The sequence below is a fragment of the Pongo pygmaeus genome, chromosome 13, assembly GCF_028885625.2.
Source record: "Pongo pygmaeus isolate AG05252 chromosome 13, NHGRI_mPonPyg2-v2.0_pri, whole genome shotgun sequence".
NCBI classification, from domain to species: Eukaryota; Metazoa; Chordata; class Mammalia; order Primates; family Hominidae; genus Pongo; species Pongo pygmaeus.
The window spans coordinates 41039384-41067299 of record NC_072386.2 but is presented as its reverse complement, the minus strand read 5'-3'; the positions used below and the strand labels follow the sequence as shown (position 1 = coordinate 41067299).

Sequence of the window (27916 nt, the reverse complement as noted above, 5' to 3'; positions counted from 1 at the left end):
AAGCAGTGATATCCAGTAACGTTGAATATGAAGGAGCTCTATGAAGGCTAATTTACAGAATCATGGCTGTGCTTTTTTAACTCTTCATGTATTTCCCTGTGTTTCCAAATGAACCCTGTTCCTCCTGTTCCTCCTCCTCCTCCTGTTCCTCTTCCTGTTCCTCCTCCTGTTCCTCTTCCTGTTCCTCCTCCTGTTCCTGCTCCTTTAGGAAAGGCTCATGCAATGGAATCTGAGGCCTGTTGGTCATTTGCAAATCTTCATGGCAGTGGGCTCAAGTCAAGGGTGAGAGAGCCATGGGCTCTGATTTGCAGATGACCAAAGCTCAAGAAGCCTACATTCCTCAACATGAGTCCTAACTGAGGCTAAAGCAACGGGTCCCCCCCACAGCTTCAAGACCATCCATCACCCAGAGTTCCTGTAGCTGAATAAAATATCAGTCCTTTGGGAGATAAGGAGAAATACAGCACATGCTTGGAAAAAACTGGAGAAGACAAGAAAATTCAGTGCCATTCACCAAGCATTTATTGAGGACCCCGAGCTCCAAGCCTTAAGTAGGATGGAGGATTAGAAAAGATAGCAACTAAGACAAGATTGTTCTCAAGAATATTACTGCAAGTGTTGCTAACACTGCTAGCCCTTTAAGGCCAACTGGGAAAAGCACAATCAGGCAGCCAGCCAGGCAAACTGGAGAAAGTACCCATTTAGACATTAGAGAGATCGCAGTTCAAATCCCCACTCCTCCCATTAATACCTAACTTACACGGAAGGACTTACCTAACTTCTCTGAGCACAAGTCTTCTCCTCAGTGTTAATGAGCTGAAGGGTTCTGACGTTAAGGGGTGCCTTTGAAAGAAGAGGATCTGGGTGAGAGGAGGCAATGCTGAGGGAGCCTTGCTGGAGAAAGCAGCAATGTGGCAGAGGGCCTTGATACAAAGGACCAAAGGACACAAGTCACTATTTCCTGGAAGGTTGCACGTGGAGGCAGGTGAAACCTAGTCTCCAGAGATTCTCTCATCTCTAGACTCTAGAGATTCTAGAGAACCTCCCAGTTTCTGTAGAGAGTCAAGGAGCCTTTATTTTCTTAAATCCATAGGGATTGATGAGAAGATTCATGGAACAAATGAAGGGCTAGTAGTAGATAAGGCTTTACAGGTAGGCTGGAGCAAATTGAGAAGTCCTAAGGCAGTAAACTTTATCGTTGAGGAGATGGAGGTTTAGAAGACAGGAAGCTGGTGCCTTAGGAAGTTCACACTGGTGGCTGGGGTCTGTGAGAGCAGTTAAGAGGCTGTGCTGATGGGCCCAGTGAGAACCCACAGGAGAGGGAGGGAAGAAGGAGAGGTGTTTGTCAAGTAAAGGGATACAAGTGAGAATTCTTATTAATGGGATCTGGTGGGGAGAGAAGATGGCTTTATCACTGGAGAGTTCACTGAATTCAGAAACCCAGGAGGCAGACAAGTAGGACTGGCAGGAAGAGGATCAGCCTAGATTTACAGCTGCCAAAACGAAAATGCTAGAAGGATGCTTGTATACAGGGGATATCCTGCTGGCAGTGGGAAAGGGGCACAGGGCACAAGGAGAAGCTGATGGCCAGCTGTAGATGTGGGAACCAGCTTCACAAAAGTAAGGGCTGAAAATGTGTCATTGGATACAAATCCCTAAGGGAGAAAGGGCAGGGAGAAGAGGGCCAAGGCAATACCCCGAAAGACCACTGAGAAATAAGGACTTCGGGATGGAGACCAAGAAAGAGAAATCTCAAAGGAGTGAAGAGAGAAGAGTTTCAAGAATGGTGCTGTCCATGGCCAGAAACTGCAGCTGTCACGGGGTATGCAGGAGAGAGCATGTGAGTAGGTGACAGCGAGGACACAGGTGACCTCTGTGAGAGTGACACAGTAATAGTTGAAGAACTGAGATTGTGAGGGTTGAAGGTAAATGGTTGAAACTGCTGAGGAAGAAGCGGGAGATGAGAGGGAGGGACTAGGCCTTCTAGAAGATCTGTAAGAGAAGAGAGGAAGGCCAGGCAGTGGTAGCTTGCAGAGAAAGTTTTCTTGAAGATTTGATGTTTTCTATAGACACACAGGGGAGGGAGCAGGGGAACGATAGAGACGGGAAGATGTGAGAGAAAGGATTCATGGAAGACAAGAAGACAGGCCCAGCAGCCCTGAACAGGACCTGGAAATGCAGAACTCCATGCAAGTCTGACTTCTGGCACTGGAGAACATCAGCCAGTGAGCAGCATGGACACAGCCCATGCCTGTGCTGTCCCCACACCCAACACAAGGACTAAGTATTGGCTTCATCATCAGTGAGATTTCCTACAGAGAATTTCATACTGAGGTGATCAGTTGTGTGTTGCGGGAAGTCAGGGACCCCAAATGGAGGGACTGGCTGGAGCCGCAGCAGAGGAACATAAATTGTGAATATTTCGTGGACATTTATCGGTTCCCAAATAATACTTCTATAATTTCTTATGCCTGTCTTTAATCTCTTAATCCTGTTATCTTCGTAAGCTGAGGATATATGTCACCTCAGGACCACTGTGATAACTGTGTTAACTGTACAAATTGATTGTAAAACATGTGTGTTTGAACAAAATGAAATCAGTGCACCTTGAAAAAGAAAAGAGTAACAGTGATTTTTTAGGGAACAAGGGAAGACAACCATAAGGTCTGACTGCCTGCGGGGTCAGGCAAAAAGCCATATTTTTCTTCTTGCAGAGAGCCTATAAACGGACTTGCAAGTAGGAGAGATATCGCTAAATTCTTTTCCTAGCAAGGAATATAAATATTAATACCCTGGGAAAGGAATGCATTCCTTGGGGGAGGTCTATAAATGGCTGCTCTGGGAGTGTCTGTCTTATGTGGTTGAGGTAAGGACTGAGATACACCCTGGTCTCCTGCAGTATCCTCAGGCTTACTAGGGTGGGGAAAAACTCTGCCCTGGTAAATTTGTGGTCAGACTGGTTCTCTGCTCTCAAACCCTATTTTCTGTTGTTTAAGATGTTTATCAAGACAATACGTGCACCGCTGAACATAGAACCTTATCAGTAGTTTTGCTTTTGCCCTTTGCCTTGTGATCCTTGTTGAACCCTTATCAGTAGTTCTGCTTTTGCCCTTTGTCCTGTTCCCTCAGAATCATGTGATCTTTGTTAGACCCTTATTAGTAATTCTGCTTTTTTCCCTTTGAAGCATGTGATCTTTGTACCTACTCCCTGTTGTTACACCCCCTCCCCTTTTGAAACTCTTAATAAAAAACTTGCTGGTTTGAGGCTCATTTGGGCATCACGGTCCTACCGATATGTGATGTCACCAATGGTGGCCCAGCTGTAAAATTCCTCTCTTTATATTGTCTCTCTTTATTTCTCAGCTGGCTGACACTTATGGAAAATAGAAAGAACCTATGTTGAAATATTGGGGTCCTCAATAGTTGTGGACTCCATCACACGCTGTTTCAAAACTCTTTGCTGTCTCAAAACTAAGAGTGAAAACAGGTGACTAGGTCCTCACGACACACCTGAAAGTGGGTATAGTTGTGACAGATGTAGTGCCTGAGGCAAGGCCCTAAGTTTCAGATTTCCTGGGAGGTTAAGGTCAAATGTTGCATGCATGCATAGGAATCTTGCTTCTCCGCAGCCTGGGCTTTTCTGATATGAGAAAGGACAAGGCCGCCGAGCTCCTTTTAAATAGTAGGTTCTTTTTATCTAGATTTATACTGCCAGCACTGTGTGTGTGTGCATGTGTGTGCACGTGTGGATGTGCACACGTGTGTGTGCATGTGCACACATGTGTGTATTCTAATGGTCTCCAGAATCTGACCTTGCACTGTTCTTTATATTTTTATGTATTTTAAACTTTATGTATCATGATTATACAAGTACCACACAAGTACATTCTTTTTAATTTTTATTTATTTATTTATTTTGAGACAGGGTCTCACTCTGTCACCCAGGCTGGAGCTCTGTGGCACTGTCACACTGCAGCCTCAGACTCCCAGGCTCAAGCAATCCTTCTGCCTCAGCCTCCCAAGTAGCTGGGAATGCAGGTATGTGCCACCACGCCCAACTAAACATAAATACATTCTCATGGTTAAAATTTTTCAAACAAAATAGGTTTTGTCTTCAGCTGCCTATCTAATCCCATCCCTACCAAGGAAAATGTACATATACATTCAAATATGTAATTATATTTTGAGGGAAGTTTTCCATAAAGAATTTAGATATTGATCTTTGCCTTGCTTTTTAGACTTACCTACAGGTCTTAGAGATCTTTCCATGTCAGTATATTCAAATCTAACAACATTATTTTGAAATAATGCATAACTTGTTCTATAGTATGGACGAAGCATGGTTCATTTAATCACCATCCCCTCCCCATGATGAGAATACAGGTTGCTTCAATTTACAAGAAAAACAACCCCTTTAAAAAGTGGGCAAAAGACATGAACAGACATTTCTCAAAATAAGACATATATGCAGCCAACAAACATACGAAAAAATGCTCAACATCACTGATCATTAGAAAAATGCAAATCAAAACCACAATGAGAAGCCATCTCTCACCAGTCAGAATAGCTATACTAAACAGTCAAAAAACAGCTGCTGGAAAGGTTGCAGAGAAAAAGGAACACTTTTACATGGTTGTTGGGAGTGTAAATTATTTCAACCATTGTGGACGACTGTATGGCGATTCCTCAAAGATCTGGAGGCAGAAATACCATTTGACCCAGAAATCCCATTAGTGGGTATATACCCAAAGGAATATAAATCATTCTATTACAAGGATACATGCACACTTATGTTCACTGCAGCACTATTCACAATAACATAGGAGCATGTTATGTTCTTAAGGATGGTACCACTTCTCACAACTGCAACCAAAATGGCAGCTGGAAATGGTGGCTGAGTCATCATGCCCTATCATGTGTCAGAGGTTGCACAAACTACCTCCCAGTCACTCTGGGGTATCTTTGGGAAGTTTTTATTTACCCAGGGACCTCCGACTCAAGCCCTTGCTTCCACTGTATCGATGCTTCTTAGGGATCATTTCACCGCCTCAAGTGCACAGTCCCTTTCCTCATAGCACTGTTCACACAGGGACTCTTGGTAAGGCAGACTTAAAGTAAACCCTTTTTAATATCTTAAGGTTTAGTGCTGTTGGTAGTGGGCATCCTTGCCTATCATTGTTCCCGGGAATTTCTCATTGCCTCCTGTCTCCCAGCCAGTTGCTCAATACTCTCCCCTTCCTACCTTTCCCTCTGTATCTTTCCATGCAAAGTGGCTTCTCCATCCCCTCGTTTTCATGTGTTCAGTATAGATGATGCCCTGTACTCTTCTTCCCACACACACAAGAAAAAGGCTTGGGAAATTATTTACTAAACAAAGACTTTCCTATCCTTAAGAGGAGCTCCGATGCCAGTGATTAAGGTCACATTTTTTCACCTCTTAAACAGGTAACTACATTATCCTGTGATGCCAGGTGGTACATACACCCCAGTCACATTGTAGGTACTCAAAAGATATGTGTCGATTGACCAGGCAGTGGACAAATGACATCACCCACTGAAAAGAGTGGATTGATGGACTGATTTAAGAGTGGCAGAAAGGAAATTTGTGGAATTTCATAGGTACGTCCCATCCTAAAAAGAAAAAAATGGGTTTTTAAAAATCATTTTAGATTACTTTTTAAATAGGAATTGCTTCTTTTGGACTAAAGTAACAAGAGGCTGGATCTCCAAATTATCTCCATGCCTTGGGTTAGCCAACACCTGGTACCACTGCCAAGTTCTGCCCTGTCTATTCTGAAAAGCCTCTAAGGTAAATTCTCTTTGGAATTCATTGGTTGACCTGCTTCTTAACGTAAGGATTCTTTTTAGTCTGTGAACCAAGTCTTAAAAACTGAACGTCATGAGCAGATGTGAATGAAATTGTGGAACCTTAAAACTTTTAAGAAGCCAGGAAATTGTGTTGAACTTAATTTCCTTAGGAGAAGAAAAATAATTTCATAGAAAACAGCCACAACTATGTTATTTTCATTGTGTAACTAAGAAATAGTAGATTCCTTATTTTCATTACATGTTAAAATAAAATATGTAACTACTTTTTTAGAAATAAAACCACCTAAAACCTAATTTGCTATTTGCATGCACACACACATACACACACACACATTTTACAATGTTTTATTGTCTCAACTTGCCTTGAGTGTTTTTCAAAAACCATTCTTTCCCAGCAGAAGCCTTCCCCGATCAATTTTAACATTCAGTGATTTTTTTTAAGATCAATATAAATAATCTCTAACATACACACAACAGAGATTGTGAAGAATTTGCTGATTTTGCTCCAAGAGTTCTACCCACGCAAACTTTGTACTCTTGTAGTGCTGTGAGGACCATAGGGCAGCCCCTGGGAGAGCCACAGGGAAACTGAGAACTTAAGGAAGGTGACTCGTTTAACATTCTATATTTAGAGGAATTTTCTATACGAAAACGAATTTTTTAATTGCTTTTTTTTTTTTTTTTTTTTTTACTTTTTGGCCAAACATCTGAACTCTCTTCCTATGTGTTTGGGAATTCTCCATCATATGTGTTTTGGTGTGACCATGTATCAGTCAGATTACTTTATACCCTGGTAACAAATAACCCCTGCAAATCTTAATGACTTGCAAAGGTTTAATTCTTGCTAATGCTGCATGCCCTTCATGGGCTCATTGTAGCTAATGCTGCATGCCCTTCATGGGCTCATTGTAGCTCTGTTCCATGTCATCTTCCACTTTTGGGATTCAGGTTGATGCAATAGTCCAATCTAGAACATTGCTGTTCTTCAGGCAGAGGGAAAGTAGATGGCAGAGCACGCATTGGCTCTTAATGCTTCTGCTAGCACACCACCTGCAGATTTTCCTCTAATATGCTACTGGCCAAAACAAGCAACATGGTCAAGCCTGATGTCAAAAGGGCAGGGAAGCATAACCCTTTCCCCTGGGAGGGAAAAATGAATATTTGGGGGCAAAATTACAGTTCTTGGAGGCAGAACCCTCCTTTCCACTATGGGCCTGAAAAGACTAGACTGGCAGGGATAGCCTAGGATAGACCAATCAGATCCACCCACTTGGACTCTCTGAATCGAGAGTTGGTATTACAAAAAAAGCAGTATCAGTGGAGAAGTCATTCTGGGTCTACATGGCAGCAGTGCTGGCTGTGGTATACAACACACAGTGCCAATGACAGCAGCCAGGTCCTCACTGGGTTAGTTCTGTGATGTCATTTTGGCTGTCATTTGCCTGTTTTTCCATCTGTCTTATTCCTGTTTGCTTTCTGTGCTGGGTAATCCAGCCTTCTTAGCAATTCTGTGAGCCACCAGTACTATCTCTCTTTTCTGTGTAAGCAAGTCAGGGTTGTTCTCTGTTCCTTTCAACTAAGAACCTGATTGATACAGCAAGGCTTCCGGCCAACCCAAACCTTTCCTAAACTCAGTTTCTGATCACCAGATGATTATTGCCCCGGGCTTCTTATCCCTACACAAATTAAGAACATATCTGCCCAATTTGCACTAAAAGCTATTGGCTAGGAAAGCCTGGGAGGTTCCCAATTCAGCATGGGTTCCGTGCCCTCATAGATTGAGAGGTACTGGGTATTTTTTGAAAGACAATAAATGTGAGAAGGGCCTTGTTAGTAGGAGGCCTTAGTAATCTTGAATCAGGAAGTATAATATTACAGCAATGTTTCATTAGGGTAACTATATGTTCTGATTTGTTCAGGACAGTTCCTAATTACTATTATTTTGGAACTGTTAATGCCAGTCAATTAATTTTAGTGCCTCCCTTTCACCTTAGACAATAAATTATATATATAATATATAATAAATTTTATATATAATATATAATAAATTATATATGTGTGTATGTGTGTGTGTGTGTGTGTGTGTGTGTGTATAAAACCCTGACTGGTCTACTTCAAGCAGTCACTCGCCATGTTACACATATTTTTATTTCTCAACTATATTGGAAACTATTAAATTTCATCCTGAGCCACACCCATAGGAAATCAGCAGGCGTGCTTGTTAATTATTAAGGGTATAAGATCCATAAATGGGGGAAGTATGAAAAGTGAAAAGATCAGGATCTCTCTCAGATAAACAGATCTCAGTTCAACTTCCAGTTCTAATGGTCTCTGTTATTTCCTGGGTCCTCAATCTTCTGAACTTTAAAGTGAGAACAGTCATGCTTATTTATAGGTGTTGTGGGGCTTAAATGAGTAAATGTGGGTAAAGTGCTTAACACAGAACCATGTGCATAGTACAGACTCGCAAATAATGCCCTTCCCTCCACAATTTGATCACTGTGAATATTCTGCAGTTCCTATGTCCACCAGGTAGCTGGCCATCTCTGGGCACTTCTCTGTCCTTTGGATATTTGTAGGAGAAACATGATTCTCCTTAACTGTAGGGCTGGATTGAGAGTTAGAATTTAGGTGAGTCACATAGTAGCATTCCTCACATTCTCTATCATGATTAAGTCTTTTATTACACACACACACACACACACTTTTCTACCACCGCTCTTCTTCCCAATCCAACACAAGTTTCATTCTTTTAGACAGATAACTTCTTAATAAAATTCCCACACACTCTCATCAGAGCAGCTGGACGGACCGGCACCATTATCTACCTCTCTCGGTACACATAGCCTGTGTCTCGGTCTCAGTCCATTTTGTGCTCCTATAAGAGAATATCACAGACTTGATAATTTATAAAGAACAAAAAATTATTTCTCACGTTCTGGAGACTGAGACGTCTATGATCGAGGCCCCGGCAGCTTCGGTGTATGGTGAGAGCCGCTGTTCCCAGGATGGTGCATTGATACTGCATTGTCTGGAGGGAAGGCACAGCGTCCACCCCCATGGCTGAAGGTGGAAGGGCAAGAGGGCCAAACACTCCACGAAGCCTCTTTTATAAGGGCTTTAATCACATTCATTTGTGAAGCCTCATTTATAAGGACTTTTCGTGACCTAATTACCTCTTATAGGCCCCACCTGTTAATATGATCCCATTGGCCATTAAGTTTCAACACCTGAATTTTAGAGGGGATGTATTCAAAACCATAGCAGTCTCTCTCTCTCTTGCTGTCTCTCTCTTGCTCTCTCTATTTCTCTTTTTCTCTTCAAGCCTGCTCTATTTTCCTCTCACATGCAACTGGCCAATCCACTTTATATCTCACAGTCCAAATCCTGGACAGAGCCAGGTGAAACAGCTAATTGTTATCTTTGCACTAGGCCTCCTCAGAGGTCACCTGCCAGCCTATGAATGGGCTGCCCTTGAGTTTTGCGAAACTGTTTTGCGAAAATCAACCTAACACAGCTTCCCTGTGTAGGGGCTGAGGGTGAAGCAGTTTTAACTAGCAGGCGAAGTTGGGCTGGGCAGACACTGTGATGCATATATCATATGTTTGCACTAAAATATTGAAAAATGCCCTAATTACTAAATTCAATGAATGCTTCCCAATTTTTGCCTTACCTGACCTCTCTGGAGTGTTTTATATGGTCGAGCACCCACTCTTTGATACTTCTAACTTCTTTACTTTCTCTTAACTTCTTTCTTCTCCTTTCACTAGAGTCTAGTTCTCACTTTACCACTCCTGTCGATCTCCGTTGCTGGTTTCTCTTCCCCACTCACCTTTTACTTTGAAGAAGCAGCTAGCCCATGACATTACCAACATACACATAACATCTAAGATGTTCTTCATACCTAAGCTCTTGTTCCCCAGTGTTTCTTCAACCTGTATGTGTGTGAAAGCAACCTGGAGGGTGTAGATAGAGACTCAGGGGTTCCGTCTATTAACTGCAATTACAGGGCACTGAAGAGCTCTAGTGCCATGGTCAGGAGTTAGGAGTTACTTACTATTCTAGAGGGAAAGAACTTTGCTTGTTAATATCACAGAAATTCCTCCTCTATCCCTGTCCATCACAAATTTTTGAAGTGTTCTCCGTATCTACCAACATATGACATACCTACCAACATGAAAGCTGTTCACTTCAGACCAGTCATTTTTGTAGTCACTAGCTGTACCTCCTGTTGTAATGTCTTGTGCCACTCATCCGACTTTCAGGCTCTCTTGCTGGAAACGAGCCAAAGAATATTTAAACCTTAAGCAGAATTTAAATCCATGGGTTTTTCTATCTGCTTTTATTTTAAATCTCATCATTTTTATATGAACTTCCGTCTTTTAAGGACATTCCTATAGAAACCAAAAAGTAAGAAATGCATCATTTAGAGCTGTGGGGTGAGAAGGCGCGGGAGGCAGATTTCATTCCCTTTGAAATCAGACTGCCTGGGGACCTAACTATACTTCCTGTTCTTTTTTTTTTTAGAATTAATATACAGTAGAATTGACTTTTTCTCTGTGTGTAGTTCTATGAAATTTACTACATATATAAATTTGAGTTACCACAACCACAAACAAGATACAGTAGTGTTTTACCGCCTCAAAAACTCCCTCCTGCTATCTCTCTGCAATCATACCCCACCTCCACCCCAAGACCTGGCCATCACTTACATGTCCTCTACCACTATGGTTGTGTCTTCTAGAGAACATTGTAGGAATGGAGGCATACAGAGTATAGCCTTCTGTCATAGTGTCTTATGTATTATGTCCACATACATTGAAAATGCCCTCAGATGATGTCGTGTTTTTTGCTTTCAAACCATCAAAAACCAACAGAATAAAAATAATATATTGGCCCATAGATTTATCATTTCCACTGCTCTCTTTTTTTTTCTTAAGGCTCCAACTTTTCTTCTGGTATCATTTCTCTTCTTTCTGAAGAATTTCCTGTAGCAGCTCTTTTGGAAGATGTATGCTAGAAAACAATGAGAATTCCTTCCTCTGAGAATGTCTTTAATTCAGGTTAATTCTTGAAGAATATTTTTCATGGATTTAGAATTTGAGTTGACAGTTATTTTCTTTTAGTACTTTGAAAATATTGTTCTACTTTCTTCTGGCTTTCTTGGTTTCTGATGCAAAAACACAATCATTCCAATGTCCCCCTGTAAGTAAGGCATCGTTTCTCTTGGGTTCTTTTCTTTTTGAGATTTGCTTCCTTATCCGTAGAATTCAGCAGTTTGTTGTGCTGCATGTGAGTGTGCATTTCCTTAGCTTTATCCAGTTCAGGTTTACTGAGTCTCTTGAATCTGTAGGTTTGTGTCTCTTGCTAAATAAGTTTTTAGCCATTATTTTTGCAAATATTTTTCTTCACTGAACTCTTTCTCCTCTATGTCTGAAACTTTAATAACAGACATGTTAGGTGTTTTGTTGTTGTTTCGTGGTTCCCCGAGACTCTGTTCAATGGTGTTGTCTCTATTGTTCAGGTTGGATAACTGCTATTTTCCTGTCTTCAAGTTCACTGGATTTCTTCTATCGTCTCCATTCTGCTTTTGAACTATCCAGTGGCTTTTTAATTTTAATGACCTTATTTTTCAGGCCGAAAATTTCCATTTTGTTCTTTGTATCTTCTATTTCCTTGTTAAGGCTTTCTAGCATTTCATTTGTTTCAAAAGTATCTGCCCTTATTTTTGGAGGATTTAAATAATCCTTGCTGTTAAATGTTTTTCTGATAATTCCAACACCTTCATCATCTCTGTACTGGCATCTGTTTTTGTCTTCTCTCATGTAAAAGGAGATTTTCCTGGTTCTTCATAGACTGAAAAAATTTGGATTGTTTCTTGGACATTCTGAATATTGTGTTGTATTGGTTATCTCTTGCTGCATTACAAATTACTCCAAAACTCAGTTGCTTGAAACAACATTTATTGTCCCATTGTTTCTTTAGTTTGGGCCTAGTTGAGTCCTATGCTGTGGGGTCTCTCAAAGGGCTACAAGCAATATGTTGACCAAGGATCTGTGATCTTATCTAAAGGCCCAATTCAGCTAAACTGGAGGTCATTGGCAGCATTTAGTTCCTTGCTGGTTGTTGAACTGAGGACCTCAGTTCCTCTCTGGCTGTTGACTAGAGGCCGTCATCAGTTCTTTTTGACATGAGCCTCTCTCACATGGCAGCTTGCTTCATCAAAGTGTGTAAGCCAAGAGGGCAATAAGTTAGAGTACTGAAGATAGAGTACAGAGTATAGAGGCAGAATACAGAGTATGGAGACATTGCACATTAGCAAGACAGAAGCCAGAGTGTTTTATAACCCAATCATGGAAGGGATAGCTCAAGATTTTTACCATAGTCACCCACAGTTAAGGGAAGGGGATATGAAAATCAGTATCTGGGAATCATCAGTGGATATCTTAGAAGTCTGCCTACTGGTGGAAGCAACCCAAGTGTCCATCGATGGATGGATGAATAAACAAAATGTGGCACACACACACAATGGAATCATATTCAACCTTAAAAAGGAAGGAAATTCTGACACATGCTATACAACATGGATGAACCTTGACAACATCATGCGGAGTGAAATAAGCCAGACACAGAAGGACAAACATTGTATGATTCCACTTATATGAGGTAACTACAGTCATCAAATTCATACAGATGGAAAGAACAGCAAGGGAAATGAGGAATGGGGAGTTAGAGTTGAATGGGTACAGAGTTTCAGTTGGGGAACACACAAAAGTTCTTGAGATGGATGGTGGTGATGGTTGCACACCATTGTGGATGTACTTTATGCCACAGAACCGTACACTTAAAAATTATTCAAATGGTAAATTTTATGCTTTGTATATTTAACACCACAATTTTTAAAAAAGAAGTCTGCCTACCACACATGTTACGAGATTCTGGGTCTTGTTAAAATCTTATGGAGAATGTTGATATGATTTTTAGGAGGCATTTGACCTCACTGGGTTTAGGCTGCAAGTTCCAACCAGCCTTCTGAGGGTGATAGTTCCATCATCAGTTCAGTGTCCAAAATCGTTGCAGCACTGTTTGGATCTGTCCCATGTGTGCACCACCCAGTAGCCAGTTTGGGACATAGTTGGCCATCTATCCCATAACACACTTCTCAATGTCTGTGCTGTGCAGGGTCAGCCCCGTGCATGCGCTCCTCAGGGGTAAGCTCAGGAACTGCTAACTCTAAGGGGTCACTTTCCCAAGGACCTCCCTCTCCATGTCTCCCTGGGACTTTTCAGCCTGGCCTTTTCAGTCCTCCAGCCAGAAGGCTGGTGCTCTGCCCTGCACCTACTGTCACTGTGCTCACTTCCAGGGCCAAGCAGTGGGAGGACAGATGGAGATAAAAAGCAAAAGGGAATTTGCCACCTTCTTGGGACAATGGCTCCTCCACTAAGGCAGAAGGATTCCCTCCTGCAGAGTTTTCACCCCTGACGGTTCCTGCTGCCACTGCTTCTTATGTGGGTTTGGGGCAGGCACAGGAAAATGGGGAAAAAAGAAAGAGAAATAGGAAATTTCTCCCTCTCTCTCTGAGCATTTGCTGTTTTCTTTCCCACTGGAAGAGGGTTTCTTCTAGAGACCTCTTTGATCACACCCTGATGCCTACTTCCGGGTTTTGGATTTTGATGAGTTCGGCCCAGGGCATCCTGGAGGGGAACAAATGGCAAAGTGCCACTATTTTGGTGGGACTTTGGAGCCTCGTCATCGTCCTTGGTGCTTCTGCTTACTGTTTACTTTTCAGAGCCCTCAAATGGCTGACCCATGCATCTGTCTGGGTTTTAAGCTATGTTCAGTGAGAGAGATGGGGTGTGCTTACCCCGTTTTAAGCCTGGCTCTGACTTTGGCATTTAACAAATGACTCCATCCACCTTCCCACCCCCATTCCCCAATCACTCACCCAGTTATGCTATTAATATGAATTGAATGCCTACTATGTACCACAAACTATGAGGGAAAGAGAAACATTGCATCTTGAAGGTATTTAGAACACAATCCCATCCGAGACACAGCTTCCTAGATTTCACCTATATTTCACCTTCCTGGATTTCACAACGTACTGGCTTCCCACACCCCTCCCCTCCCCGTTTATGCTCACAGTTGATATAAGAAAAGTGAGTGGGTTTTGTGTTTTGCTGTTTCCTTGAGAAGGCAAGTACATATATAAGCCTGAAACCATCCTTACTTCCAAGCTCTGCGGGTGAGGCCGAGGGCTTTGGAAAGAGTGATATTTTCAAACACGCAGGTTTGTGGTTTTTGAAAGAACAGAAAGCATAAAAGCATAACATCTTGTAGGATTACTTTCGGCTGAAGAACAATTGATGTGACATCTGAAAATAATCAAATAAGTGTCTTGTTTTGAGCCTGCAAATAACTTTGTGAAACTTTGGAAGGAAATTCTCCACTTATGGAAAAAAAATAAGAAAAATTGAAATTGAGATCATGGGGTAAGAACAAAGAAGGGGAATTATGAGAGTGCTTTGAATTGTTAATAGCACTTATATTTGTAAAAATGAATCTCTCTAAAAAGGTGGAAGTGGCTAATAATCTTAAATCACATAACATGGCACATGCCCCAAACCTTGATAACCTCCAAATTCAATTGCTTATAACCATTTTTTGGAGCATTCCAAAAACTCGAAGTTGCTACGCAATGTACGGAACTCTGGATTTAAAATTTTTGAAGCCCTTGATTTTTTTTTTTTTTTTTTCCTGTAAGCTCTTACATTTAGAAAGAAGTCAAGGTAGAGTCTAACCCCGGAAGATAAAAATATATTGAACTTTTTTTGTAAAGATGATAACAGCCAAGAAAACAAAAATTGAAGTGAACACGATGATGAAGAGAGTAAAGAAAGGTAAAGACAAGGCTGAAGGTGGCATTCATAAAAGTCCCAGCGCTGAAGGGAGAGGCTGTGCTTGAAGAAGAAAAAGTCTGCTAACCAAGGTAAGACAAATTAAGACGGGTTGGTGAGGATACTCTGAGGCAAAGAAAATTCAACGTTATCAAAAACCCGGGCTCAAGTTAGGAGAGGCTGTAGTAAAGAGAAACTTCCCTCTTGCTTCCATGGTTAAAGGGTGACTTAGAGTTCCTGCACTATGTCATTAATATACAAGTCGAGTGTTGCTAAGACCAGTGGGGATGACAGACAGTTTTACTTTGTGAATTTCTGGTTTCTAATGATGCATTTGAGCTTTATTTTTTACAGCTGTCCTTGTCTTAATCCTTTACTTTTTTCCCCCTGGAGTTTAATGGTTTCTAGTTACATATCAGCATTTTAAGCAGCATGTTGCCCGTCAGGCAGCACATGGCTTCTGATGGTTATGGCATTTGGGTCACCACTAGCTCTCTGGAAGGACGAGTGCTCCTGTGAACAGCACAGCAAACTCCCTCATATGATTGGAACACGGCAGTGCAGGTTCAGGGCGCATGCTAGAAATCCAACCAAATGCCTTTTGCAAACAGCAGCTCAATGAGGATTCCTGCCACGAGGCAAAATGCTTGGAAAGTTACTATGCACTGGCATCACTGGGTTTGGGGTCAGCATGCTGAAACCGGGACTCATTATGTTCCTACCATGCCAACTTGGTGCAATTAGCCTAACACGATAATTTCCTGAAGCCATATGTTGATCTTTAGGGGAGGGAAAGCTTCATACGCCTGATGGCTCTAAGCTCTGACTGGCATGTCCCAGCTTCCAGCAAATTTCTGTAAATCAAGATAACACACAGCAATCAAAGATGAGGTCGGATGGCCAGCCTGGACAGAGAGAAAACTTAGAGCAGGGTTATGTACTTGTTGCGGAGAGTGGGGCTTTTTCTTTTCTTTCCAAAGAGGGTTTCAGAGAAAGGTCATAGGGGTAGCACTGTGTGTAAGGCTGTGCCTCCCCACCCCGCCCCCGCCCAAATCAAATCAACAGAAGGACCTAGAACACGATAAGTTATGTTCCAGGGCTGCATGGCCTGTATTCCCATTGGAGACCTATCAATGTGAACTAGCACTGTTGGGAAATCTCCTCAGCTACTCCTGTTAATCAATACCTCTGTTCATTATACAGCTTTGATGAATATGCGTAATGATTGGGTGCCCAAGAGTCAGGTGACTAAAAATAACTGCTCCTCACTGAGAATCAATAGATTTTCCCCCCCAGTATTACTTCAGGCAATTCAATATTCTCTGCTGCCCCTCCCCAAGCCCCCACCAATGCGATCCTCTCTAGTTTTCATTGATAGATCAGCTCTGGCCTCAGAGCAGCTTTATTAAATTAGTAGCACTTAATCTACTGTCATATTGTCAACTGACACAGGGCAAAGTAGCAGGCGGCAAGCCTTCCAGTGGCTCAGGAGAGCAAGTTGCCACAACCCAGGCAGTTTTGATTAGCTTTGTGCCAAGAGCTGTCTTCATGGGTGCCTCTTCACTGAACAGGAGTATTTCCATCATTTGATAGCATTTAAAACAACTTTTTTTTTTTTCCTAAGGAGAAAGAGGAGCTATTTGAGGGAGAATTCTTGCCGATTACAGACTTATTATGACAGATGAAAAGATCATAATTATACTTGGATTCCCTGCAGGAGTGCCTTAACACATCCATGACATCTAATAACCACATGCCTCAATGGAGGCTGACTTTTCCAAAGTTCCTTAACCTTTCATTTCTTTGCCATCACTGAAAACCCATCTATGGGTGCTCAGAGAAATCAAGGAGGGAGACTCCATCAAGGCCAGGTGGCTGGCATCCCTGATGCTTTGGGAGAGACAGTCAGTCAGTGATACCTGAGCCTGGGTAGCTCCTTACTGGGGGCCTGAGGGGTACAGGCAGCCTGTCCAGAGGCCTGGGGCCAGGGCATCGCTCTAGAGTCCAGGTAGCTTAGGTGCCTGCGTTAGAGGCCAGGGAAAACTGGAGAGGTGGGTAGGACAACCTGGGGAGATGTGAGCAGATCTGGCTCTGCAGATGGAGAACAGACAATACTAAATTGAAGGGGAGATTTCAGCAAAAGTTATAGTCTTGGTTAGTCTAATTTTTAACTTGGATTGGTTTAAGAGGTGGGGGTGATATTAAACACTGCTGAGTCGAAAGCACTTTTTATATAATTTCAACTTTTATCTTAGATACAGGGTGAACATGTGCAGCTTTGTGAGATGGGTGTATTGTGTGACACTGAGGTTTGGGGTACGAATGGTCCCATCACCCAGGTGGTGAGCACAGCACCCAATAGGCAGCCTTTCAGTCCTCGCGCCCCTCCTCCTCTCCCCAGTGTTTACTGTTCTCATCTTTATGCCCGTGTGTGCCCAACGTTTGGTTCCCAAAACGCACCTTCTCTACGCTTCATCCCATAGTCCCCACGCAGGACAACAGGAGGAAGAAATGTTGCTGATTATGACATCTTTCCATCTGCCAGTTTTATTTCTAGATTATAACGAGGACAATTTGTGGAAAGCTGCTGCCAAGAGACTATAAACTGAAAGACAAGCATTCATTCTGAAAAAACATGAAGTCATCATCCTGGTGGCTGCTGTCCACAAATTTGAAAGGATTGGGAAGAAAATTTATTTTTGAAAAGCTCAGGTGCAAAGACACCTAAGTTCTTCCTTTAGTCTTCTTTTCCTCAAAAGAGCAGGGGCAAAGGCTTTGGGAAAAAGACTTCTGGAAAGTCACAGAAAAGGCATCCCTGAAGGGATAGCTGTGGGGAGGAAGACGGAGGGCAGTGTCTGCTGTGCTCCATTGGGAGTGGCCAGGACCTCTGCAGCTCTGACCCAGCTTTGCCATCTGAGCAAAAGATGAGCTTGGTCTTCCTGAGAAATCTATTAAATAATATAGTGGTTCAGCTTGGCTCTGAGTTCGTCAACGAGGGTGCTTAAATAAGGTGAATTGCACTGTGAGCTGAAGGGCTGTTCGGTGTATTTTGTAAAGATCTACCGGAGCGTGTGGAGGTTTCTTGAAATCAAAAAGGTAAGAAGAGATCAGTGACTGATAAATCTTTAATATAAAAATTGTACAAGAATTTTGATACAAATTACAAGAGGTATTTGGACAAAATATGAATAAAATTCCATTTACATCCCCAAACCCTTATGCATTTTATGCAAAAGACATACTGTAGGCAGTTATAGTACAGAAAATACAACCAAAGTAATAGCAAATTAAAAAATTTAATTACCTTAGACTACCAATAAAAACAAAAAGAAAAACAGAACAAAACAAAAATAAAACCCTTGTTCAAGGTACATACAGTATTTAGGAAGCTACCAACGTCACAATGATTAGATCAGGGTGATGCAAACTGTCCCATCCCTTGGTGCAGTTACCTTTTGTAGTACAGACTTTGATTCTGCGGCAGGCTTATTGGAAGAGACTGGTTTTATGCAGATGAGAACAATATAAACAAAAAAAAAGAATAAACAGCTAAACTCTGGGAGAGGGAGAGGACATATCTTGGTGAAAATTCCTTTTCTTCAAGATATTTCAGTTCCCTTTGGCCACTTTTGCTGTCAAATATGAAGGCTGAGTCCAATAATTTTGTTACTGGAGACACACCAATGGGTCTGGAGTAAGAAAGGTATGTGTTCTCCCAGCTGTGTGAGGGATCTTGCTAGTTCTAAAAGACCTAGTCCATCACCAGCAGGAGAGAACAGAGAACTGGCTTTCCCAGATCCCCAACCAGCCCCTTCCCCTCACCTTTGGGGAGGCAGAAAAGCAGCAAGGACTTCATGGAAGAAGCCAGGCAGAGTGTGAGGGGAGCGGGGAAATGGGCATTTGCCTCATTTGGAAACCACCCACTGGTGTGTCAGTCACCCTCATACTGCTGAGTGAGCTACACATGAAAAGCCCAGGTTGTCTCAAGCCCAAGTCTTCTCCCCATTTCTCGACCGTCCTCACCCCTCTGACCTTCATGTACCCATGTTTAGCTCTCCTGCATTCTTTATACTGGCACTGGCAGGAAAATGGTAAGATTCTCTGCAGGGCAGCTGAACCAAAGTTTGCACAGGAAAGCAAATGCACCATATACTAGAAATCTTAGATAGTCTTATCAGGTTAAGATATAATACTAGAACATCTCATTCACTTAATTCACGTTATGTAAACCCTGGACAGCGTAGAACACATGTTTCCAAAGCGATTATAACCAGGATGAGGGAGGGCGTGTTCTACCTTCTTGCTCAAACACGATTTTTTTTTTAAGGGGGGTTGGTGAGATCCGAAGAGCAAAGGGTGGGATTGAGAAAGACAATGGAAAAGTCAGAAAAGTCAGAAAAGTCAGAGGAGATTAAGATACACAATGAGAGGAATGGATTACTCTGTACGAAAACATGCAAAAATACTCCAAATTGGGGACTAGATTTAAAAAAAGAAACAGCCTTGGTTTATACATCTGAAGTGAACCTATTAACTCAGCACATTGTCTGGGAGCTCAAGAGCATCATACCTCATGAATCATACTTCTCGCAGTGGCCACAGCACCGATTCACAGATGGGGTAGAGGATGCTTTGTCTCCTAGCATGGAAAAGGCAGGCAGTGAGGCTCCCACTGAAACCGTGCCAGGTCAGTTCACCTTGCAGGGACTGGCACTTTCTCCCTCTCTTTTGAGAAACATATCCAGGGCCAGATGAATGGAGCTCTCTCACACACCCAGGGTCTCCCCAGAGTCACCTCTCAATCCTTGCATTCCATGACAGAAGTGGGCAGAGCCAGTTAATAATTGATGGATTTGCCATCTTAGCCGTGCATTATCTCAACATCACATTTGGCAACAGGAAGCCTTATAAAATCTTGGTATAGCACTTAGATACTCTCTCTTCAAGAAATATACTTTCAATACTATCTACTTCTCTCCATTTTTCTTAAAATACCTCTGTCTGCTCTTCCCTCCCTTCAAAGATTCTTTTTTAAAAAAGTGAAACAAAGCATTAAAAAAACTATTACAAACATCCTTAAGCATCCCTGTTATTTTAGAGTTAAGGGGAGAAAGCTAGTATCGGTGAGCAGAACTTGTGCAATTTTGGCAACTGGTTTTTCAATTAGGATTCTATTAAGATGTCTGATAAACGATTGTAACATATACATACTGAGGAACTTAAGAAGTATCATGTCAACTAATTGCCTTTGCTCTAACCCAAGAGTCCTTGCTCAAAGTGCTTTTTTTCCCGGTCCCCAGACTGGTTCATGAAATTATTTAGCAGATTTGTCAACATAGACCTGTTACATTGTCTATCCCTAAATCTGCTGCTGTTATCTCCTTGCTAAAGTTCACATGGAAGATGATACCAATACCTGCACGTGTCTTACCTGGCTAATATCTTACTGAAATGTGACTGTTTGTAATGGGACCAACTATCTTCTCTGAGATGTGCTGCGGGAAGGCTGGAAGGAGGCATGGCATCCCCTAGTTCCAGAAAGACGCTTGATAGATCTTGCACTTCATTTAGTCACTAACTAGTCACTTTCCAACCATCATTTGAGTATTTCAATATACAAAAATAGCAGCCAATCTTTGGGCTCAAGGCATTTTGGAATATAACATTTTCACGTATTCTTCCTTTGTACTTTTGGTCCCCATCACTCAATTTTCTAAAGCTCCCTGTACTTGCACTTACCAAAGTTCTTCAAAGTGGAGAATTTACCTTTTACTCATAGGGTGGTCCTTGTTTTAATGATTAAAGTCAAAAGCCTGATGCCATCTTTTTTAGATTGTCAGTCCAGTTTGACAAAAGTTAATCATGTTACACTATGGATTTGGAGGGGTCATTGAAAGATACATTTGTACATCTAGATCCATGGTTTGATGCCAAGGATAAGAAAAAAAAATTACCACTGTGCATAACCAGTTTACAACATGTGCACTTTTTGAAGGGGAAGAAAAATATTTTAATCTTTTCCCTACAGATTAGGGGGCAATATAATCTTACTTATGCCACTGATTTGCAGGAAAATTTGCTCTAATTATAGGGCCACACCCATTACTCTCAAAATGGAATTGTAACACTTAAGTTTTCAAAGAAGCAAAGGATGCTGTCACAGACAGCGTCTCTCTACTGACTCTTTATTTAAGAAGTCATCTTGTTACTGTCCACTTAATAGCTGGAGAGGGCATCGAGAGGCAGCCTTTGGCTTCCCACAGACACAGTAGGTGTGTGTATGTGCTTGTATGTTAGGACGGGAGAACAAGAGGGAAGGAGAGAGAGAGGAGAGAGAGGGAGAGAGAGAGAGAGAGAGAGAGAGAGAGAGAGAGAGAGACTGACTGATTGTGGATGTGTGTGTACATCAGGGAACTCTATGGGAAAGCCTAGCCCTTGTAGTCAATTTCTCCTTCACAAGGGGATAAACAGGCAATTACGCATCCTTTTATATTTGATGGCCAAGTGCTGAACTGGAAAGCACACTATTAGTTTGTGTCCCTTCAGGGCCAGGGCAATAAGTAGCCAGGAGAGCTGGGCTGAAGCAGAGAGGGTGTTGTCTGCTGTTAGTGTGACAGTCTTGTCAGCAGCATTCACATTACTGGAAGGTAATAAAGTGACAAGTACGTTATTAGAAAGATATGAGGTGAAATTGAACTGAAGCTTCTTGCTGCTCAGCCCTGGCTTTTTTCTTTCCTCTTTTGTAATGGTCCACTATTTGTTACAAACTGAGCCTTGTCTTCATACCCTATATAAAAGATTTTTTTTTCCTGCAGTAAAGGTCAAATGAATTTACAACAACACTTTAGAGGAGAAGAATAAAGATAGTTTTATGACAACTATAGTATGTTGCTCCAAAAAATATATATAGCATTATAATGAACAATAATACTGATCCAATTCAGTGTACATGTAAAAACGCTTAGTTTTTTTTTAACCTTCTGTTATTAAGCATTTGGATTTTTCAACAAATGCCAAAAAGACAGTATGTGACATACAGTTATTGCCGAATGACCACAGAAAATCATTTTGCGCAAGATGTGGGAAGGATGAGGATGATGAAACTACACAAGGAAGGACGGGTATGTGGGCAACAGTGATGACAGATAACTCACTGGTCAGTCGTACAGCTGGATTTACATAATACTGTTTGAAAATGACCATTTATGGTGAGCAACACTCCAGCTACAGGAAATATGTGACTCACCTGGGACAGATCAAACATGACCTTAGTACTAACGCAAACAAGACTACCACACGTGGTTTATCTCTGAGGGAAAATATGAAGAGAAGTTACTTATATACCTCATAGAACAGTAAATGAGCTCCCATTTTGATCAAGGTCTTTAGCCTAGTATTAATCACAATCATGGCTTTGTTGTGTTGCTACAGTGGCAAGCACGAGTAATGATCAAGAAAGGAACGATCCATGCTGGTGCCATTCGCACCTACTCCTCTGTTAGGATGAAAACGAGGTGTTACCACTGGCCTTTTCTATAGCCTCGCTGACCCCTGGCATCTTTTGGTTCTCAGGGGATTCCAGCAAGACTTCCCACTCAAAAACAAAGCAAAAGCAACCATACCCCACAATTGTTGGCTCTTCCTGACCCCAAAGGAACTTCAGCTATTCCATGCAGCTGTCCTTGCTTTCCTAACCCCTTCCTCAGAGCCGACTCACCTGGTCATGGGAACTCTGCAGGTCCCTAGTATCAATACGCTCTCACCCACTGCGAGGCAGAGCTATGCCAGTCTTTTCTCTCGAGCCAACATTTCCAGCACATTCACGATTTCCTTTTCTAGCTACCCCAAAACCAGGGCAGGAACCGACCCTCTACTTAGTTCTGATGAAAACATTGTGATCCCTCCAGTCTTTTTGGTACCTTTTATTGCTCATCTTACTCATTTAGATCCATCCCAAAAAAAATAAACAATGAGAGGGAAAAGCAAAACAACCTAATTTAAATATTTCAAGTTTGGGAGAAGGTAAGTGATTTTAAAGAATGAAATTCATTTGTCATAATTTTAAAAAAGAAGCTCTTAAGAAAAGGGTGTGACCACAGGATGAAAAAAAGTTTCTTCTGGATGATTTGTTTCTTGATGATAGCAGATGTAGCGTGTCTTATGACAGTTGAATTTTATTTACTCTGTTAGTCAATCTAACCCAATGCTAACAGACCAGATACAAGTTAGGACTGCTCAGGTCAAGCTGTCAGCAGTTAGCAGCATGTCCATCTCAATCTGGTGACTAGCTTCTTTATGTTTTCATTGTCAACGGCCCTCATTCTCATTTGCTTGGCACACATCTGGGGTGTGTACAGAGAAAGGGGAAAAAAAGGTCACATTGTATTTGGTGGGAACCTAGTGCATAGTTTCTCCTGAGTAAAATGAGGAGAATGCCTCTGGAACAGCTCATTCTTGATATATTCAAAGTTTTTTTTCTTTTTTTTTTTTTTCCTTAGAGCAATGTATACTAATGGGGCTGTTAACCAGTACCAGTTAAGTGCCTTTCTCCTCTTACTGGAAGGGCCTGAAAATTCATGACCAAAGAAATAACACTATGAGGACAGTGGCACCATTGTGCCAAAAAGGTTTTAAAAAATGTTTGCCATGTTGAAAAGGAAAACATTAACACCTTTAAACCTTTAAACCTTTAAAAGGCATCAGGCTGAACAGGGCAGCTGGACTAAGATCTGGAATGAGTTACATTGGGTTGACTTATTTAAATACAATTAATATCAGAACAAAGAATGCCAAGGATTTTTATCACACTTTTAAACCAAATTACTTATTATCTATCCTTTTTCTCTCTCTTTCCATAGCATGCAGATATTCCCGAAAGCGCACTAAACCTGATATTTACAAAAACATAGTTTTAAATGATCAAGACAGTAAGTTTCAACATCAGCTAGAGAACATGCACAGTCATACCGCCTAATTTTGTACCTGTGATAAACTCTGGCTAAAACCAATCACATGGGAAAAAGCTTGTTGGATGAACATCTACATCACTATTGATTTTCAGCCAGCATAGAATGCATGCGGCTTGAGAGAAACTGTGTAACAACAAAAAACTCCTATGAAAAAGCAAATGAGTTGGAATGGGCAAAGATGAAGAGCTCAATGACTAAAATGCTGATCTCTTTATCCTTCCTGTTTGCAAATAAGCCGTGGGATCACCATCTTAACTAGAATTCTAGTTAAGTCAAAACATAACACTCAGCCACACACTCAAGAATGAGCAATACTTTGGGAACAGAAGAATTGTACATTTTATGATTTTCCATTGCATGTACTACATCCATCCACTCCCCCGTCCCTTTTAAGCAAATAGGCTTTATATTGGAAAATGTTATTTACTCATTTAGAAGGCCACCATAACGACTGGGCACTTGAGGCACAAAAGTAGTAGCAAATAGGGGAGATACTTAAAAAGTGTCAGCTGTCCAGGACTTATTGCCATTTCTCTGACAAAACACAAGTGAACACATTCATGTTTCCAAGCAAGGGAAACTCTACTTCTAGAATCTCATTACTTCTGGACTTTTTCTAACTGGCTATACACATTAGCTTGGTTTGCAGCAAGTAACAAACATTTGTTCTAAGCTTGGTGCATGTACCTGCCGACAGCTATGTAATTCACTCACGAGGGCTATCTGACCTTTTGTTTGACATTAAATTAAACAAACTAAACATTGCTGTTGTACAAGATGAGTTCTAGTAACTCAACTGAGTGTAACTTTTCAAAGTTGCTGAAATAAAAATGTGTATTTATTTTCATAAAACTACATGTAGTCTATGCACACTACAAAAGCCAGAGTTTCTATAATGTTTTGTTGGGATATTAAAAATCTTTTCCCACCCTTTTTGAATCTAATCATTTGGTAATGGGGCAACAGCACAATACAGAGAACGCTGAGAGGACCAAAATGTTTGCAAACAAACTTTCATTATTCTAGTTCAATCTTTCACAAACATACTGTACAGAGTCTTATATGGTATAAAACAAAGGAAAACATCTCTGTCTGTTCAATTTAACACAACACCAAAATAAAGCAATTAAGACTTTGGGGAATTCAAAGTACAAGAAAACAAAAACGGTTATTACTAATTCCTCAGCTTTTTACCATAAACACTCGTCATTTAACATAGTGTTTGATATAGTTTCTTTTGTACTGCAGATACTTTTGGTCTTTCCTCCCTGTAGAACAAACGAAGAATTAAAATGGACCCCATAGCATCCTCTGAAGGAGGTGAAAAGATAAAGCTCCTAGACATAGCTAGCTTATCTTTAAGAATCTATTGTTTCTGAAATTTTCACAAATAAAAATACTGAATCCCCAACTAATGATGCTTATTTTGGGAAACAATAAATACTGTGAGGTACAATAAATCCTACAGGAATAATAATAACAACAGAAACATATTAACAGTTTCCTTTGGCAAATTTAACGGAAGTGAATGCTGATGTGAACATAGAAAAAATAATCACAAAAACATGAAAAATGGAAACGACATAAAAGTTAAAACAAAGGGATATTTCTAACTTTTAGACTGATGAGAGAAATGTCTGAGGCCATTAAATGCAAAAAAGAAATACATTCTCTTTATTGTGTACTGTTTGACAAAATTTTCCTTGTTTATCTCTTCTTTTCCCCTCCACTTAAAAAAAAAGGAAAAATAAAAAGACAACAAAACAGTCTGCAATGCACACCCTAATGGTTTTGGCTGCAGACTGAACTTGAGTAAATATCATCATTTAGTCAGTATGTTGTGGTAGCTGAGGCTGCCGATGTGGTTAACCAGCTCAGGCAACATGTGTAAACATCGGAAACAAAACAAAACAAAAAAGGTTTGGAGAATAGTCTCTCTTCTCTTTCTCACTCTCAATTGCTTGGTTTCAGGCTTGCTTTCATTTCTCTCTGACAAATCGTGTGGGGAAACACAAAACACTAAACATTGAGAGATCCTACTTTAAAACCCCCTTCTTCTGGCTTTTCAGAAAGGAGTGTTGCTCCATTCAAGTTTAGCACATGTTTTCAAAGCTTCCAAGTACTGCTGCTGTTAAATGCCTTTTGATTTTGTCTACCAAACAGGCCCGAATTATAGTACGACTGCAGAATTTGCAACAAATTAGACAGCCATACAACAGACCGACCCAGTTCAGAGGATTTCTTTTTAAAGGATAAGCGTTAGGGCCTTGGAAATGAGTGTTCAACTCTTTTACTGTATTCATCTTTGTTCCGTAGCGGGTAATTTGGGCTTTTGTATCCTGAAATATTATCCTGCCTCTGAAGAATAAATGCCTTGGCTGTTTCACACCACATAATTTTGTTTTCCTTTTATGTAACTTAACGTATAAGCAAGAAAGATGCAATGTTGATTCTAATAACATTCGGCACTTGAAAGAATCACCAAGTGTTTTTTTAAAAAGCGGTTTTCTGGTGGCCAACAAATTGGCCTGTGGTTATGTTGAGTGACTAATTGTATTTTCTTTTCTGGAAACTTGTGCAAAGTTGGCAGTTTTGTGTTAACACTAATACTTTGTTTGGCATTTGTGCCCTATACTGACCAGACCATTTTTATACAAGTGAATTTTTTTTAAAAAAGACACTTACTGAAGTATGGCAATAGTTTAAGGATAAAAAAGAAGCATGGTTATTACACATCCCCTTGTAGTGTATGAAAAAAAGTGCATGACGGGATTTATGTACTAGTACAGGACATTTTAAAAAATCAGATCTGTGCTGTAAAGCATGCCAGCACCTCTTTATCACTATATCTAACAGGTAGTAAAAACAAGACCATGGTTTTTTTTTTTTTTTAAATGTGCATTAATGCTAACATAAATGAATAGAGCTAGCCAGCAAACTATCTTTTCCTGCATATCTAACAGCTGGATGTAACTGTAAAAATTAAACAAAAAAGTTAAACAACCATCAATACAATTGTTTTACATCAATGGCCCCTCAAGGCTAAATATTTACAGGTGAATCTGCCATGCTTTAATTGAAGATTCTTTCAAAACCTTAAAGTTCACAAAAGACAACTATAAGAAGTTCCTTTTTGTTTCTTTTTTCTTTTTTTTCCCTTTTATTTTTGCAGGCAACAGTCATGGGTACAACAAATTGTCTCTTTGGGGAAGACCAAGAATTATTCTGTCAAAACTGGGGCTAGTTGCACACTGTGTGTGTGTGTGTGTGTGTGTGTGTGTGTGTTTAAAGGGGTACTCTGTTTTCACCCTTAAATCAAAGATCCCACTCCTTTCCCAAAACTATAAAGGGAAGTGAAAAAAATTCAAAAGCACCTAGTGTTTATCTTGTTTATCTCAAAGAAATACGTGTGTATATGTAGCCACAGAGCATACATAAATGCACATACACACACACACACACACACACACACACCAAGTACATAAGCGCACACTGACTATGGCAGTTCAAACACGTAGGCCATCTGGTGAGAGCTGGCATTTGTAGTGTCCATTCTGAGACTAATCTACTGAAGTGAAGGGAATGTTTTTGTGGAGATTAGGGTTCTGACTGTGCCGATTTCGGCTTCGTACAGAGGAAAACATCATATTGCAACCTGGGACTTTGCACTTGTGCATTTCTCTCAAATGCACAGTTTTGTAGTGCACTCTCAGGGTCCCCTTGTTGCTGTACATTTTGTGGCAAATGTTGCACATGATCCCACCATTGCTCCCAGACAAGCTGCTGAACATAAGAGATCCCGAAACTTCAGCCCCTAGGCTGCCAGGGAGGGCAGGGGCCTCAGCCTTGTGTGCCGACTCCCCACTGTCACTCGCCCCGTCAATGTCATCGAGAAGAATCCCCTCATCGCTGCCTGCGTCGGATTCTCTGGAGGAATGGATGCTGCTGCTGGACTGGAGGCTGGAGGTGGTGCTCAAGTCAAGGACCATGTAGTCCTCCGCCATGCCTCTCCCATACCCGTTCAGGTGGGAGTCTTCAGTCCCTGCAGGAGAGGAGGCGTCTTCCCTGACATCGAACCCCATGGGGTGCTGGGCACCATAGATCTTCACCAAAAATTCATCGCGGAGGTCCTTGCTAAGGGAGGGCTGCGATGAGTCCAGGCCCATGTCATCGAGTTCTTTGGTCAACAGTTTACGATGTAGGTTTATGTTGGCACTGTGT

The 27916-nt window shown here is 41.2% G+C and overlaps 1 protein-coding gene and 1 long non-coding RNA gene across 35 annotated transcripts in view; one reads left to right on the top strand and one right to left on the bottom strand.

Annotated features, from left to right (window-relative positions):
* Positions 1 to 24058, top strand: part of LOC129043790 (uncharacterized) — a 26620-nt gene extending 2562 nt beyond the window's left edge. The window contains exons 2-4 of one of the 2 annotated variants that reach the window (XR_008504526.2): positions 3926 to 4038; positions 14669 to 14818; positions 23585 to 24058. This is a non-coding gene — a long non-coding RNA (uncharacterized LOC129043790). Of the gene's footprint in view, positions 1 to 3925; positions 4039 to 14668; positions 14819 to 17271; positions 17703 to 23584 lie in introns of those variants that run through there. The other variant, XR_008504527.1, reaches the window with a different exon arrangement.
* BNC2 (basonuclin zinc finger protein 2) overlaps positions 17834 to 27916 on the bottom strand; it is a 460480-nt gene continuing 450397 nt past the window's right edge. For 27 of the 33 annotated variants that reach the window (XM_054500788.2, XM_063649472.1, XM_063649482.1 and 24 more), the window contains one exon: positions 17834 to 27916. In XM_054500788.2, the coding sequence (XP_054356763.1) occupies positions 27256 to 27916 (661 nt within the window). In that variant the 3' untranslated portion in view covers positions 17834 to 27255. The other 6 variants (XM_063649473.1, XM_054500789.2, XM_063649457.1 and 3 more) reach the window with 2 other exon arrangements.